This window comes from Schistocerca gregaria, chromosome 3, assembly GCF_023897955.1.
Source record: "Schistocerca gregaria isolate iqSchGreg1 chromosome 3, iqSchGreg1.2, whole genome shotgun sequence".
NCBI lineage: Eukaryota > Metazoa > Arthropoda > Insecta > Orthoptera > Acrididae > Schistocerca > Schistocerca gregaria.
This window is the reverse complement of record NC_064922.1, coordinates 901899670-901918176: the sequence shown is the minus strand read 5'-3', so window position 1 is coordinate 901918176 and position 18507 is coordinate 901899670. Positions and strand designations below refer to the sequence as shown.

The 18507-nt window shown below is 43.9% G+C and overlaps 1 protein-coding gene across 1 annotated transcript in view; it reads right to left on the bottom strand.

The window, feature by feature from the left end:
• Window positions 1-18507, bottom strand: part of LOC126355193 (adenylate cyclase type 2) — a 286733-nt gene that overhangs the window by 105522 nt on the left and 162704 nt on the right. Inside the window, exons 6-7 of the mRNA XM_050005421.1 lie at window positions 9520-9678; window positions 1901-2033 (exon numbers count right to left, since the gene is read on the bottom strand). Coding sequence (XP_049861378.1) covers window positions 1901-2033; window positions 9520-9678 — 292 coding nt within the window. The remainder of the gene's footprint in view (window positions 1-1900; window positions 2034-9519; window positions 9679-18507) is intronic.

Here is an 18507-nt window from a genome sequence, read left to right as displayed (position 1 = left end):
ATTATATAAACGCTTCTATGCCCGCTGTAATTCATCTAATCTCACCCTCTTGGTCTCTGTGGAAGTGATACGTAGGGGCCTGTATTATACTCCTAGATTCCTTACTGAATCCTGACTCCTGGTTTCGCTGGAGAGCTCGCGTCTATCTTCAGCTGACTTCCAGTTCAAGATTTTCTTCTGTTCCACGTGTCTCAAATAATCACGTGACCGTTCCTACTGCTGTCTTGGTAATCGCGTTCTATATTGTCGGATGTCCAGCATGCACTTCTTGCAAGGAGCGTCCTTTGTAAACTGATTGCATTATCCCAATGAATTGAAGTCTGCCACCTGTTTTACCCATGACCATGTGATGATTACAAACTATATGCCAATAGTTTTTATACGGAAAGATTTGTAGAATTGATTAATTCGATTTGTAACTCACTAATGTTGTTGTCATTCTATACTACGTTTCTGAATTTCTGTGAATCAGACAATTTTATAGTTCTGGACATTTAAATATTTACATAGATTTGCAAATTTTTGCACCACACCGAAACCTTATCAGTATCTAACAGTTTAGTGAAATTACTCGACACTACTGTCAGGAATTTGATGAATTGCATGTTTGCTGTCTGCCGTAGAAATTTACTATTTATTTTCGACTGATTTCGGTTGTATCGACCACCTTCAGATGAAGAAAGAAAACGCCTTACATTAGAGAGATTTGCAAGTCATCTTTACAGGGCTACGTCTGGCAAAGAGGCCACGATTTCGATACTGGCGCAAAACTGACTTCACTGTGATTAAAGGGAACGATCGTTGAGGTAATAACGTAAGGACTACCGAAATCGGTAGAAAATAAACAACAAATCTGTACAGCTGATGGCGAACATGCAAATTTTCTTATCTAGATCTGACTGGATATTTTTTCCATCTCTTTTCTGATAGTGCAGATAGTTAAATGCATTATCTGCAAAAAGACTGAGGCGACTACTAAACTTTCTGCCAGGTCATTAGTATACCACGTGACAACAGAAGTTCCACCACACTTCTTTGGTCATAAAATGTAGGCTTTAACGGCCGGTATTGTCTTCACTTAAAACTTCCGGGCTGATAGGAAGCCTCCCCTGACATTTAGTCTCGGACTGCGGGGGACATCCTCTGAGGTAAAAAGGCGAACTGCAAAGAAAACTCGAGGAAGCGCTGATTATTTATAGGCAGTACAGAGGGCGCCACTGTCCATCACATCGCATCAGCTATGAGACTGTCTCTAGTAATGCCAACATTCTCGATTGAAAGTAATCGATCGTCACGCTTCCGGTGCAACATTGACATCCATATTTTATCCAGTAAGCCGGCCGATGTGGCCGTGCGGTTCTAGGCGCTTCAGTCTGGATCCGCGTGACCGCTACGGTCGCAGGTTCGAATCCTGCCTCGGGCATGGATGTGTGTGATGTTCTTAGGTTAGTTAGGTTTAAGTCTTTCTAAGTTCTAGGGGACTGATGACCTCAGATGTCAAGTCCGATAATATTCAGAGCAATTTTATCCAGTTTAACACCTTCCACCTTGGGTCTCGCCTGCAGTTACTTCTAGATCTTTCGATGACTTTCCATTTAAGATAACATGCTACATCCTCTCTGCCACTAAATTATCAGTCCAGTCTCAAATTTCGATTCATACCCCATTATTATAATACTTTATTAATAAGCGTTGGTGTTAGACTTCCTCAGACGCTTTTTCGGAAGTAAATATATACTGGATTCACACGGTTGCCCTGATCTGTAAGTTTGGAAATGTTATGAGTCATTCTCACTGCGAGTCTTGTGAGATTGGTAATGTTCATTATGGTCGCGGACTTCATAAACTGATAGCCTGTGTGAATAGAGTTAAACCAGTAACCTGAGGATGGAGGGCTTACCTTGGGCGGCACGATGAGGAAAGTCTCGACCTTGTGGTCAGCCAGATACGCCTCCCTGGACGCCCCGTCGCCAGGCTCTACTTGGAACTGGTCGTTCAGCTGCAGCAGAGTCGCCCTCGTGATGTGGACGCGTCTGTCGGAACGAAGAAGTGAACACGTAAGAGTCACACTGCGTTAATGTCAGAGGATGCGTGGTCCCAAGCTGACGAAATGTATAAAGCCCCAAATATTGGCATGTGTCTTGATGCAGATCGTCAGGGCCCTCCGAATGTTCTCAGCTGGGGGAAAGAAAGCTCAGGATGGCTTACCATGAAGGGTAACAAAACTGTTTATAGAATATCGTGGACATACAGCTGTGGTGTAAAGGTGCGGTGGGTGACAGCCAGTGGATCCTGATATGAAATGAACTGGCACCCCATATCGTCACTCCTGGTCATTGGTCCACACGGAGGGCGACAGTCAGGTTGGTATCCCAACACTGTCTGGGTCGCCCTCAGACACGTCTTCAGCCGAGAATCTCATTGACCGGAGTAGAAAATTGTCTTCAGTGATGAGTCTCGATTCGAACTGAGCCACGATGACCAGCGAACAGGTGCCTGTAGACGGCCAGAGAGCAGTGGGACACCAATCTGACTGGCTCCTGCTATACGGCCCAACGATCAGGAGTGATAGTTTGGAGTGCCATTTCTTTTCGTAGCAGGACACCACTGGTTGTCATACGCTGCATCTTTACAGCACAGTGGTACATCCACGGAATTCTATTCTGTTCCCCCTCATGGAAAGCCATCCTGGGCTTCGGTTTCAGCAAGATAATGTGTCCCCCCCTCCACACACACACATGACATTTCTACTGCTTGTCTTCTGCTCCCAAACCTACCTCGGCCAGCAAGTTCGCCGTTATCGATCCACAAATTTGGAACATCATGGGCAGGGCCCTCCAACCATCTTGGGATTTTGACGATTTAACGCCCGAGTTGGACAGAATTTTAGAGGATATCCCTAAGGAGGACATGCAACAACACTATCAATTTATGTGAAACCGAATAAATGCTTGCATAACGGCCAGAGGTGGATCAACGCGTTATTGACTTGCTCAATTTATGAAGCTCTTGCTCTTGAATAAACCATCTACTTTTTCTGATACTGTAATCACTTGTTTCTCAGTACATGTACATCACACCTACCGATTTCCTTCCCATTCGGATAATTCTTTCGTGGTGCCCGGTTTTGCTTTTTTTTTTTGGTCTTAAAGTGTATTATGGAAGTGCCAGCGCATGTTCACTAGCGTTGTAGGAATGAGAAATCTACCATCCCTTAGCGCCGTGTGACTTTCTCAATGAACAAAATTTAATACTGGGTGTGACTTTCTCAATGAACAAAATTTAATACTGGGAGCTTCGTATGCGATGTAAGCCCTGTGTCTGACGAAATGAAGCAACCAGTACAGGGGAAGTAGCTTTCGATCAGCGCATGCTCTCCTGCTCATTTCTCTAAACTTGCCTTTAATTAAAATTGGACCTGTAATATCCGTTGAAATATAGGACTAGTGGAGGTGGAAGGTTACGCGGTTTACTCAGACTTTTCACTATGTGTAAGTCATCATCAGTGTACATTTAATTTATGAGCTGAAATGGTACGGGTAATGTCCGCAATCATGCATCCTTATACCCGCTTCTAGTGTCGTCGGACGAAGACGTGCTAAGACGTCGACAGTTGTGTGGTCTGACGCTGAAAACTGCCTTAAAAGAATTTTATTATTCAGTATTTCTTTTTGGTTAGCCAGTAGCTAGATCACATTCCCACAGCTTATAACAAGCCAACTCTTACCCACTTGTTCACGCCACAGAATTGCAGACCAGCTGAAATGTGACGAGATCATAAATATTACTAATAATAATAATAATAATAAAAATGCTAATGAAAACAGAATTTCAAGTCAATTTCTTTAGGTCACCAACCCAGACAGGGGAAAAACAAAATGCATAAAAGAAGTTGAAGAGGACCTCATACAAGCACACATAACAGTAAACAATGCAGAAAATATAACTGAATTCAGGAATATCATCAAAAAACATTAATTTGATACCACAACACAGAAGAGACCAGGATGCAAATGCACAACGAAGCGAAAGAATTTCGTCCCCCTTTACATGCTGCATTACCCTTTCAATATCCTCATACACTTTCTCTATCTGTTCACCTTCAGCTTGCGACGTCGGCATGTATACCTGAACTATCGTTGTCCGTGTTGGTCTGCTGTCGATTCTGATTAGAACAACCCGGTCACTGAACTGTTCACAGTAACACACCTTCTGCCCTACCTTCCTATTCATAACCTGTTATACCATTTTCTGCTGCTGTTGATATTACCCGATACTCATCTGACCAGAAACCCTTGTCTTCCTTCCACTTCACTTCACTGACCCCTACTATATCTAGATTGAGCCTTTGCATTTCCCTTTTCAGATTTTCTAGTTTCCCTACCACGTTCAAGCTTCTGACATTATCCTTTCGTTGATTATTCAATCTTTTCCTCATGGTAACCTCCCCCTTGGCAGTCCCCTCCCGGAGATCCGAATGGGGGAGTATTCCGGAATCTTTTGCCAATGGAGAGATCATCATGACACTTCTTCAACTACAGGCCACATGTCCTGTGGATACACGTTACGTGTCTTTAATGCAGTGGTTTCCATTGCCTTCTGCATCCTCAAGTCGTTGATCATTGCTGATTCTTCCGCCTTTAGGAGCAATTTCCCACCCCTAGGACAAGAGAGTGCCCTGAACCTCTATCCGCTCCTCCGCCCTCTTTGACAAGGCCGTTGGCAGAATGAGGCTGACTTCTTATGTCGGAAGTCTTCGGCCGCCAATGCTGATTATGCGGGACCGAAGACGTTTTGATTATGAATCAAAGACGCTACCACTAGACCACGGGTAATACCTCGAGTAATCCTAGCGAGGGAACAGGACCTCCGGTTTAACTTGGGATTAGAACCACGTGTCGCTCCTGGCAAATGTTCATGACATTGAGAGTTGAACACTACATGAAGGCACACCATGAATTTCGTGCTCCGGGAAGCATTCGATGCCGCAATCTTCAGGTTTCCGAACTCCTACTTCATCACTAAACCACCAGGTTGAATGACGAGGTGATTCAGTCATTCCATTATGAGACGTTTGCTGTAGACAAGTTACACGACAGAACCTGAAATCATGCCATTGTCTGTCGTATTGGCGACAAACAAAGTGGAGAGAGAGGGGGGGGGGGGCGGGGGGGGGGGGGGGGGAGAGACAGACAGGGAGGTGTACAGAGAGAGAGTGGAGTTATTGCTGTCCCATGGCCGTCTGCAACTGAGGCAAGGAAAGTCATGAAATTTGACGTCGGGAGCTGTTTACGGTCCGCAGCTCGTGGTGGTGCGGTAGCGTTCTCGCTTCCCGCGCCCGGGTTCCCGAGTTCGATTCCAGGCGGGGCCAGGGATTTTCTCTGCCTCGTGATGACTGGGTGTTGTGTGATGTCCTTAGGTTAGTTAGGTTTAAGTACTTCTAAGTTCTACGGGACTGCTGACCACAGATGTTAAGTGCCGTAGTGCTCAGAGCCATTTTGACCTGTTTATGGCTCTGAGGACTATGGGACTCAGCTGCTGTGGTCATTAGTCCCCTAGAACTTAGAACTACTTAAACCTAACAAACCTAAGGACATCACACACATCCATGTCCGAGGCAGGATTCGACCCTGCGACCGTAGAAGTCGCACGGTGCCTAGAACCGCGAGACCACCGCAGCCGGCCCAGCAGTTTATGGAAACAAGACTTCACCTCAGGGTGTCGTTTCGATAATCTGTTAAGGTACGAACTTGGAGCCCCGGTTCGCAAGATTCAAATACAGAAGTCGACAGCTATTTATGAAAACATGTTCACCGTAGGGTAATGCAAGGTACGTACTCAAAAACCACCAATTAGCAACATTCAAGCTATCCAGTAATTAACGGATGCAAGGTATGTAATCAATAAGGCATATTGTTCACCGCAGTGTAATGCAAGGTACCTATTCAAAAACCACCAATGAGGAACATTCAAGCTATCCAATAATTAACGAATGCAAACTACCTAATCAATAACCGTATCCCAAATTACGATCAGTTGTCGCTTTTTGTACAAAAGAAATGAAATGAAGTCACTGCGAGTGAAGTTTCATCGTTTGCTCCATTGTAAGGTATGGTCGCAACGGACTAGTCAGTGATATCTACTCTAGCCGGATGGAGAACTCTGGTTTTGGAGAACACAGTAGATGTTTCGTGTGTCTCTATTCTCCTGTGGTTTGCATTGTGCACCACATAACTGTCAGGCAAAAAGGTATTGTAAGGTATGGTCGCAACGGACTAGTCAGTGATATCTACTCTAGCCGGATGGAGAACTCTGGTTTTGGAGAACACAGTAGATGTTTCGTGTGTCTCTATACTCCTGTGGTTTGCATTGTGCACCACATAACTGTCAGACAAAAAGCATCGATTGGTCTGAGCGGATGTCATTGTAATTTCCCAACATACGCAACAGTTGTAATTCTCTGTGACAGCTAGAACGGGCGTCAAGAGTGCTTTAGTGTCGTACGTATTTAAGGTAGTTAACAGGTATGATACGGTATTTGTTTAGTAAATAAACTGCCTTTTACTGCTGCTAGTTACTTTATTTATCCCGTACGCGTTTCGCCTTCTCCTGTTCTAAGACATCATCAGTGGAGTCTATAAAGATACAATTTTGTTAGTTATAGATTATCAAACAGTTCACTTCACAGTTTTTTGTAAAAAAAATAATTACTTACGATTTGCTGATCTGTGTTTCCTCACATCTGGTCTGGAGGTCGCACTACAACTTTTATCACTACCATATAATCACATCATTGTGTTCTTGCCTTCCACACACTGTTCACCATGTTTCTCACTCTTTTTTTTGTGGCGGACTATTGTTCTTTTGTCACTCGATACAACTATTTCGTCGTACACTTCTTTTCACAGCGTAAATATTGCGACTCCATTACGTGTTTCATCTTTTTCGGTATGTTTACTTATTTGTTGCCAACCTAAAGAAGTATATGTTCGTTACTAACTTCTATTTATGATGTTTATACCGTGTGCGTGTGTGTATGAGTGAGAGAGAGAGGGGGGGGGGGGATAGAGCTGACTTTTTCTTTTGGGGGTGGGGGGGGGAGGGTGGTATGGGTGTGAACTAGCTGTTAACGAGTGGCTGAAAACTTTGGTGACAGCTGTTTTGACTTTTCGTTTCAATATTCTGTGGAAGGTTCATGGATGAGTTATTGTAGAGATGTTAGGTTGTATTATTACTACATTAGACAGTATTATTAAATTATATTATATTTACAAAAAATCGCTAAGTACACTGTTTGATAATCTATAACTAACAAAACTGTATGATTATAGATCCCACTGATGATGCCTTGGAACAGGAGAAGGCGAAACGCATATGGGATAAATAAAGTAACTAGCAGCAGAAAAAGGCAGTTTTATTTACAAAACAAGTATTTATATGGTTGCTGCGGAGGATGGCAACACAAACAAACTAGTTATGATAGGGTATGAACAGCGTCAGATGCTGAGTAATCACTGTGAATGACACGGAAATGCCTCTTATTCGTGTGTGACAGCATTACAGCACCTAAAGGAGTTTGACTGCTCCTAATTATGGGTCTCCATTCGTCCAGCCTCTGGAATTGTCGATTATCCAGATTTGAGAGGCTTTTGAACGTGACATTGGCCCGATGATGGCCTGCATAAGGATGTCAGAGAAGGCATACATCCATCAAGGTTCCGGTGGAGCACGTCTGCCCACCAAAAGGAAACATCGCCGTGTTAAGCATCACCCACATCGTAAACCCTACACATTGCTGTGCCTGTTAACCCAGAACAAGTGAGGCACCATGTCAGACCAGCAGCAGTGGGACTAGGGAATCACCGTCCCATGTGTGGGCTACAGTTAACAGCGCTACACAAATGGCTGCTTTTGGAGAGGTGACCGTGGTTAGCAATGACAGACTGCTGATGAATGTCACTGCATTACGTTCAGAAATGAATTGTGGTTCTGCAGTACCCTGGATGACCGTCTTCGGCGAGTATGGCAGTGACCTGGAGAGAAGTTCCATTCTTCCGATGTTTTGGAGAGGCTTAGCGAGGTTTACTCCGGGATCATGGCGTGGACAGCTATCGGCTATGGCTGAAAGTCGCAGCTGGCAGTAACTGAGGAAACTCTTATGGCCAGAGTAATACCTCACCCACATTCTACGTCCTCATGTGTTACACCTCATGCGACAGAGCTCTTCCTCTCGTGGCTTGCGATTCTATGAACTCTCTGTGTGATATTGAGATAGTCAAGTCGCCAGAAAGATTCCCAGACATGTCCACGACAGAACGCGCTTGAGACCGACTGGTTGTCCACTCCATCCGTGTGCTAGTAAGTCCAGACGCAGAAAAGCGATTTATAACGGGTGTTGTCGCAGTGCAGGGAGCATCTTAGTTCTACAGGTAAGGATTACTTTCAAGGCCATGACAAACCATTTTTTGATGTGTTTATGGAGCAGTGAACAGTTTTCTGTTTCTGTATAATTTCGAAGTATTATACCAGAAAGTGAACGTGGTTTAGGACCCCCCCGTTTGGCCGTGCGTTCTAACGCACGGCTTTGCGGTCGGGAAGGAGCACCTGGTCCCCGGCACGAATCCGCCCGGCGGAACCGGTCAGTCTGTGGATGGTTTTTAGGCGGTTTTCCATCTGCTTCGGTGAAAGTGGGCTGCTACCCCTTATTCCGCCTCCGTTACACTATGTCGGCGATTGCTGCGCATACAAGTTCTCCACGCACGCGTACACCACAATTACTCTGCCAAACAGACATAGTGGTTACACTCGTCTGGTGTGAGACGTTCCCTCGGGGGATTCACCGGTGGCCTGGCCGAACCGCACAATAGCCTTGGGTTCGGTGTGGAGCGGAGGGGACGGAGATTCTCCGTCTTTTCTATGTCCTCGGTTAACGTACACACAATACAACACAAACGTGGTTTATGCATTTGATAGTTAACAAAACAAAGTCTTGGTAGTTGAAGGGCAAGTGCTGAGTAATGCGTTTCACAGGTAATTACTTCTGACGATCAACTAATTTATTATTAGTGTCCTGGAACAGACTGCAAATTACCCTGGTCAGCTAAACGTAATAAGGCTTCATATGATAAGCAAACAATCAAACAGTTGAAGTTAAACAAAAGAGGGACCTTGTGGTTAGATGTAACTGTTAACCGCTTCAATTCTCTGATTGTAAGTGCATTTCGCATTCGTTAGTGTCCTCCCTCGGGCATGGGTGCGTGTGTGTTTGTCCTTAGGATGATTTAGGTTAAGTAGTGTGTAAACTCAGGGACTGAGGACCTTAGCAGCTAAGTCCCATAAGATTTCGCACACATTTGATCTGTTTTCAATAGAGGTGGGACAAGGTACATTCGACCATGAGCCCCTGTCGACGTTTATCTTACAATCTGTTTCCAAGACAGGACCCGCTGCGTTCAAAACCTGGTGGCAGTGAATGGAACCGCGTGGATGTGAGAGCGTGGCGCGGCCCGCGGCGCTCACCCGGGCCGCCCGCCGGACTCCATGTGGTTGGCCAGCGTGACGTCGTCGCTCCAGACATCGAACTGCCACTTGCGCAGCCCCAGCACGCCGCACAGCACGTTGCCCGTGTGGATGCCGATGCGCATGTCCACGTTGAAGCCGGTCGCCTCGCGGACGAACCTGCCGGCACACGCACACATCTGCACCACACGTTCCAGGTTAACTTTCAACACTGCACGAACAATGAGACACTCAACACCGGTCAATAGTTTAACTGCAGTGGGGCCCCCACACGAAGCAAAGTCTCCTGAATGACATCAATCGGTCTTGCTCGCCGTTGTTATTTGAGTTTAAACTCCCTTTAACACAAAATCCTAAAAAAACTACACAATTTCGGCTGAGTAGCAATTTTCCTGTGCTTCTGAACACATACTAGCTTTAACACAGTTAAAATAAAAATATAAAACGATCGTTATTTTCTGTTTACCGACCTTCGCAGTCCTGTGACATTTTTACAAAATTGGCCATCTGGGAGTAGGATTTGCACACTGAGAATTCTGTACAAATATAATTAAGTATATAGACAGTCCATCCATTGCAGGAATTGGGAATATCGACGATTTTTGCTTATTACCGACAATGACACTGGCAAGATATCAGTGCCAGCGATTCTAAGATTTTCGAGATTGTTTTAATTTAAAGTTTGACGCCGATAACGAATAACAAAAGAAAGTTTTCTTCCTGCAGTATAATTTCGAATTAGTAATTTTATGGCTGTTGATATTCTTTCCGGGATGTGAGGTCGTGGTCCAAGAACTTTTCTGCCCCTTACGTTTCGTCCAGGACTGCGCTGGACTTCCTGAGAGGCGCTGCTCCGCTGAGTCTTGCCGACTGGAGTAGCGCCTCTGAGGAAGTCCAGCGCAGTCCTGGACGAAACGTAAGGAGCAGAAAAGTTCTTGGACCACGACCTCACATCCCGGAAAGTATAACAACAGCCATGTCTCCCGGTCGTGAAAGCCTTCATTCTACAGTAATTTTATGATTTATCGTTTAATTGTACGGTCAAATCCTTACTTCTTGCCAAATTCCATTATTCTAGAACAAAGATGAAGTACCCTATAGGGGCCCGCCCTGCTAGCCGCGCTCCCTAACGCGCTGCTTCCCGAGCGGGAAGGCGTGCCGTCCCCGGCACCAATCCGCCCGGCGGATTAGTGTCGAGGTCCGGTGTGCCGGCCAGCCTGTGGACGGTTTTTAAGGCGGTTTTCCATCTGCCTCGGCGAATGCAGGCTGGTTCCCCTTATTCCGCCAGTTACACTATGTCAGCGATTGCTGCGCAAACACTGTCTCCACGTAAGCGTACACCATAATTACTCTATCGGGCAAACATTTGGGGTTACACTCGTCTGCTATGAGACGTTCCTGGGTGGGGGGTCCACTGGGGGCCGAACCGCACAATGGGTCCGGTGTGGGGCGGCGGTGGGATGGGTGGGCTGCTGTGGCCTGTAGAGGGGCCGTGAACCACTAAGGGCTACGGCGGGATGAAGCCTCTCCGTCGTTTCTAGGGCCCCTGCTCAATACACAACACACACCCTACTGCTTCTGATAAGTGAATTTTCGAGCATCAAAATGTGTGACATAAATGGCTGTATCGCTCGGCTGAATTGGCTCTGAAACTTATATTTATTAACATCGGCAAGGGACTGTAGACCTTAGTATGTAACACTAATTTAAACATGATACGTGTACCCATTCCTGAGAAAAAGTGGTCTTAACAGATGGATTGACAGACAGACAGATGACAAAAAGATTTTATTTTCGCCTAATATAATTACAAATTAACAATTTTCAGATTTTTCCTTCGGTTGTACTGCGTGACCTTGCTTCTTGCCAAATTTTATGATTCTATGTCAGTGGAAAGTACCCTGAGTATAAAAATATGTGACATAAATGGCCATATCTTTTCACTGCATTGACTTAGCAAGTGACCTTTATTATACCGCCAAGGGAGTTTAGACCTTAGTACGTGACGTAAATTTCAACTTGAAATGTCTACCAGTTTCTGAGAAAAAGAGGCCTTTAGTGACGAATCAGACAGATTGCCTGATTACGAATGACAAAAAGATTATATTTTCATATGATAACTTCACCAATTAACAATTTTTCATTGATCGTGCTGTGAGGTATTGCTTCTTTTTGCCAGAATTTATTATTCTACGTCGTTAGTTTTTTTAGTCTCAAAATATGTGACTTGAATGCTCGCGTCTTTTGACTGCATTGACTTAGAAGCTTTCAGGTTCTACACCACCAAAGGAATGTAGAACTTAGAATCTGGCATAAATTTCAACGTGATACGTCCATCCATTCTTGAGAAAAAGGGTTTTTGACAATCGGACAAACAGACACAAACAGACAGACAGACAGACGGACGAACGGACAAAAAAGTAATCCCATGACGGTTCCGTTTTTACCTACTGAGGTCTGGAACCCTAAAAAGAACACGTTTTCTTCCTGAACTGCTGTTAAATGTACACTATCTGATCAAAAGTATCCGGAAACCTATTAGTGGACATTAATATGGGGTGTGTCCAACCTTCGCCTATTGACGGCTTTACCCCAACTGTAGACACTTCCAGTAAGTTGCCCGATTGTCTGAGAGATATGGCAGCCCATTCTCCCTCAGTAGCCGAAACCACAGAAAGTAGTAACGTTTGGCATTGGGGTTTGGGGCAAAGTCGACGTCCTAACTCATCCCAAAGGTGTTCCATTGGATTCGGGTTGGGATTCTGGGCAGGCCAACCCATTTCAGCTGTGAAATGTGTTCATTCCTTCAGAATATACCATTTTCAGACCACGAACAACACCCGTGTACCTGTAACAGCACGTCCACGGTGGTTCACCGCTGTCGATAAAGATCATTGGATTGCTACAGGGCACAGCGTCATTCATCAGCCCAAATCACTCGAGTTTAGTCATGCATTGTACAGTGTCGTCAAGCTTTAAACCACCTTAAACGTCGCTCTTTACACCACCACAAGTGTCCCGTTTGAAGAGGACAATATCCTTGTGTCAAGCATAATCCATATGTAACACTAACGATTATGCATTGAACAGTAAGCTATCAGTCGAAAATGACGTAAAGGGCCGAAATCTCGATTGTGAGTAAGAACATTAAGTAGCAACAGTTCATCGGAAAATGTGTCAGTTCTAACACAGTTCTTTGTTAAGGATTGTTGGTCGCCGGCCGCGTTGGCCATGCGGTTCTAGGTAGTCAGTCCGGAACCGCGCGACTGCTTCGGTCGCAGGTTCGAATCCTGCCTCGAGCATGGATGTGTGTGGATGTCCTTAGGTTACTTAGGTTTAACTAAGTTCTAGGGGACTGATGACTACAGATGTTAAGTCCCATAGTGCTCAGAGCCAATCGAACAATTTTTTGATTGTTGGTCAAGAAAGCAGCCAGGCACGTTACATTTTAAACGTATTCGTGGATGATTGCCTTCTCCTCAACAATCGTTAAGTGAATAATCCACAAAGCTAAAGAAGACCCAGCTTGGATAAAACTACAGTCTAACATTGTTTAGTGGGAAAAATATAAAATTAAAAGAGGACCTATGTAGGACTACCCGTCAAACAGACATATCTGGTTTACAGTCTAAACTTTAATCTAACCATGTTTTGTTAAAATGTAGCTGATTGGACCAGTATGCAGCAGAATTAAGCACGAATAGAATTATAATGTAATCAGACAATAAGAGACAGCATCACACAATGAAACATTTTACCGTAATACCTGACTTTAAAGTTAACTATATGGCACCAATGGTTTTCTTAGTAGTGATGTAACACATCTAGGTCGCACGTGTAATGTATGGGACTCCACGTCTGAGCGACTCTGAATAGCCAGCAGATCACAGATAGACTTGAGTAGCAAGATAGGCTCTGAGAGTCGGACAGACAACATTTAAGTAATCTTTTTTCACTTACGAAAGTGATATGATGGATGTATGAATGCCGGCTGGAGTGGCCGTGCGGTTCTAGGCGCCACAGTCTGGAGCCGAGCGACCGCTACGGTCGCAGGTTCGAATCCTGCCTCGGGCATGGATGTGTGTGGTGTCCTTAGGTTAGTTAGGTTTAGGTAGTTCTAAGTTCTAGGGGACTGATGACCACAGAAGTTAAGTCGCATAGTGCTCAGAGCCATTTGAACCATTTTTTGATGTGTGGATGACAGGAAGGAAAAAGATTCAGAAATCTTTCTCACGTATGGAGCAGCAGCTGTAACTTTCGTAATGGAATTAATTTAGGAAGTGTACTTGCAGTGAAGTGTGAGGTACGATATGCTGTAAATACAACAATTTTTATTGTTACAGTACCCAATGAAGTGGAATTACGTCATTCCTGAATAACGAAATAAGTGCGCATTTCAAAATAATTGAAGTGTATCAGAAAAAAAGACTTTGCTTAAGACAGAGAGAGACGGACGGTCATGTGTAATTTCACCGCATACGGAGCCAATCCGAGGCATTTCAACAATGTATGAGTAGACGAACGCCTTTACTGTAACTCGAATATGTCCGTTTGACGAGTTTTAATGCGCAGAAGCTATTTTCCCATTCACTTTTATTCTTTCCACTATAAAATCAATGGTTTGTTCTATATTTCAACTATATTACACGTAGTACGAATGTAAGACAACTGAATGTTGCTATATAGACGGAAATCACTGCAGTTGTGGTTCGAGAATAGAGGGATGTCTTAATCCAAGTTATGGCAACTAGCGTAACGTACTGTTGTCGCTCAAAAACAAAGATTAAACATTTTGCAGTATATTTTATCTGTGGTTCTGCCAGATGGAGTTTGACGAGTTTTAATGCGCAGAAGCTATTTCCCCATTCATTTTTATTCTTTCCGCTATAAAATCAATGGTTTATTCTATATTTCAACTATATTACACGTAGTACGAATGTAAGACAACTGAATGTTGCTATACAGACGGAAATCACTGTAGTTGTGGTTCGAGAATAGAGGGATGTCTTAATCCAAGTTATGGCAACTAGCGTAACGTACTGTTGTCGCTCAAAAACAAAGATTAAACATTTTGCAGTATTTTTTATCTGTGGTTTCGCCAGATGGATAACGCAGAAGATAAAAAAAGGAGCTACTGGCAGCATGTGTAGTGTAGCGTATCGAGAAAACAATAAGTGTAATTGCACCATCGTGTATCGAAGGCGAAATAAAAAAAATACAATCAGCTGGCGACGAATGGCTCATTTACCCCTGCCACGTACAAGTTTTTCAAAGCAGTACAGAAACTGGTTAAATTAGCTTAATACAACTGTTAAAGCTGAACTGTAAATAAGGCAAACTTTAATATCTTATCCCAGGCATTCGATTTTTCTGTCGTGTTTACTGGGAAAAGCTTGACTATCGTATCAACTTTGGTAGGACTACCGTATCTCCAAACCGAGACAATTAACTACATCACAGAACCTGCAGTAAGGTATGAGGCGGAGGGGATCATGGGTACATGATGGTGGAAGGTACTGGTTTTTAACATGAACGTACTACAAGGTAAAATAATTATTAACAAGAACACTCAGCTACAAGAGCTGGTTTACAGTCGCCAAAGAATATGGCAGCTTAACAGCCAGATATATTTACGCGAATTAGGGTGATAATACAAATAAATTTCTCTCTTCAAGGAACAAAAATGGTTCAAATGGCTCTGAGCACTATGGGACTCAACTGCTGTGGTTATCAGTCCCCTAGAACTTAGAACTACTTAAACCTAACTAACCTAAGGACATCACACACATCCATGCCCGAGGCAGGATTCGAACCTGCGACCGTAGCAGTCGCACGGTTCCGGACTGCGCGCCTAGAACCGCGAGACCACCGCGGCCGGCTTCTTCAAGGAACACTAAGGATATTTAACAACCTGTAGCAAGTATCTCTTAATATGTCTTCGAACCAATTTTTAAAAAGTAACTCGTTAGGAACATGGTTTACATTACATACCAGCATTATAGATTATGCAGAGAAATAATTGCTAAGAAAAAAAAATGTATACGTTGAACCGTTTTCGAATCAATTAGGACTGAAGTTAGGCAATCAGGCCTTTGCACGCTGAAATTAAAGCGGCCCTCGAGATATAATTTGTGTCATTTAATAAAATACCGTGGATGATATCGCACGAGAGTACTCAGCCTTTGGGTCGGGTTCGATGCTTACAACCGCCCCATGTACAATTGTTTTGACAGTCTCTGTCGACCGTTTTTATTGACATGTCTTCCGCAAAGGATGTTCATTTATTTACGATTTATTTGTATTTCTCAGATCCCTTTGAGTCACAGCTGTTCAACTCCACAACATGACACTAAAAAATAATTTTCATAGTACTGGACAAAACTGTGAAGCTGAAAGAAAAAGAATAAAGAGCGCAGCAATGATTTTCGACAGTATATTGGAATGAATGAAATACAGCATCGAAGGACTCTGAACTACTACGAGGAATCCTGTACAGAATAAAAGAAAGCTTTTCACTTAATTCCACTGCTATGAGTTCAGAATGTTCGACTTCACTGGCTATTTAGTCATCATGAGATACAAAACTTTTTCTTGCGCGAAAATTTCATCTCCGTTGACACTGTGTTTTCTTGTTGCCAAGTAAAAATTGTTATGTCTATGTCACCAGCTATTGTTACTCACTACCTCATTTATTAATAATTTACTTTCTATGCCTCTCTCAAAAGCATTTGCGCCATTTATAAATAGAAAAGTTAATCACTTGTCAGGCATAGATGTTTGACCCAGAACTGAATATTGAGATATCCTCAATTTTACAGCAGTCCCGTTAGATTCAATTCCGTTCCTTGTTTGTTCACATTGAAGGACAACTTTCTATTTCCTATTTCCTAGATTTAAATTAACCTGCTTGTGAATTTCTCCCATAACTGTATAATGCTCTAGTTTATGTAAAAGTATAAAATAAAAAACGCTTTTTCGTATCAAAAAAGATACTATTGGGCATTTACAACTTCTCGCGGCGTAATGAACAATCCATTAAATTTCGGGTATGCAGCCGCGCAAGTAAAATTTCCTCCAATGATATTTCGGCCGCGTATCGTCCGGCCATCCTCAGAGTGAGTCACAAGGCTGACGAAAAGATGCCAAGCTCGGCCTTTTATGCTCCACCGTGGCGGTACTGCGCATGCGGGCCACAGCTGCTGGTCGGCGGCAGAGAAATATGCTTACACACGCGCCGCCTGTGGCGGAGGCCTACAGACATTCGATTCGCTTATCGATGTATGATCCGCGCCGGTGACACCATGACCACTTCTCTGCGGTTTAATTACTACAAGAGCCGGATTCCATGCTTTGTCCAAATTAAGACCATTATCTCTATTTATTAAATTATTAGCTAGTCTAATTTCTATAGTTTACCTGGATACAGATTCCCAAAGAGAAGAGGTGGATGTTAAATTCTTCACATTACTGTAATTCATGGAATGACCTGTATCAATACAATGTTCGGCCACAGCCTAAAAAGAAGGTATGTGCTGGGGAAGAAGATAGTAATTCATTCAGATCTAGTGCGTTTTTGCCCTATGTGGGTGCTCTTTCCTCAAAGATAGGCCGTATACTTGAGAAACATTGTGTTAAGGTGATCTTCCGGCCCCCCACGAATATTGCAGCTTTACTCGGCTCTGTGAAGGACGATTAACAGCTTCGTAAAGCGGGTGTGTATCAGATTCCTTGCGGAAATTGTGAGCAGTCATACATAGGTCAAACAACACGCACCGTTCATGAGAGGTGTGTGGAGCATCGAAGATACACACGCTTACTACAGCTACACAAGTCAGCTGTGGCCGAACATTGTAAGCCCGCGCTTGGTATCTTTTCGTCAGCCTTGTGACTCACTCTGAGGATGGCTGGACGATACGTGGCCGAAATATCAGTGGAGGAAATTTTATTTGCACTGCTGCATGGCCGAAATTTAATGGAAGATACCTATTGTCCTTATGTGGTCGTTCAGCATCGCAAGTACATCACTCACAAACTAATAATTTGCAGATCTTAATCCAAACTGCGCATCGCCCAAAAATTACCCTTTCTGACTTGGATTCACACTGTTGTTCAGTGATTTCTGGAAAATATTTGAAAATTGTGGCACGTAAAAACTGTGACATTCTGAGTGCATTGATATTTCAATTTTAGAATTATGCAACAAGGCATTTAAAATTACTTGCGATGGAGAGAAGGAGGACGTAAAAAACTAACGCCCGTATTTGTTTCCCTACGACGGAGACCTGTACTGTGTTGACACTTTACTTCCTGCGACGCAGAGCAATTCCCCGCGCCGAGCCTGCAGCGGCCAGTGGCCGGCATTCGAGTTATCCCAGCGGAAAATGCGAGCGACGCGCGCCATCCCGGCGGTCGGTCATTGTGGCCCCTGGTTACCCATTGTGGCCGCGCAAACTCCCGCCTTTCAGACGGTGACGTATGGGCCGAGTTACGGAAGCCGCGAGCCCCAACAGCACGTAGGGACGGCATGTTTATTGCTAAAGTTGTTATTTACACCCAGACGTGTTAGGAAATTCGGGTCTGGGCTGATTTAGTGCGCGAGACATTACATACATGGTAAAATAAATGATCTCCAGTGTCGTAGCATAGAGTAACCTCACCTGTCGAAAAGCTGTCATGCGAAGGATATTTACGTAATTTAACAACTCGCTTCTATCCCCTACAGCTCAGTTTGGTATATTACGGTGTTCTTTAAAACATGTTACACCGGATGTGTAAACAGATTTGTACTTTTGAATTACACTGTAGTGCCAAAGAAAGTGGTATAGCCATGCGTATTCAAATACAGAGATATGTTGTTGTTGTTGTTATTGTGGTCTTCAGTCCTGAGACTGGTTTGATGCAGCTGTCCATGCCACTCTATCCTGTGCAAGTTTCTTCATCTCCCTATACGAGTTTTACCCTCCACGGTGCCCTCCAATGCTAAATTTG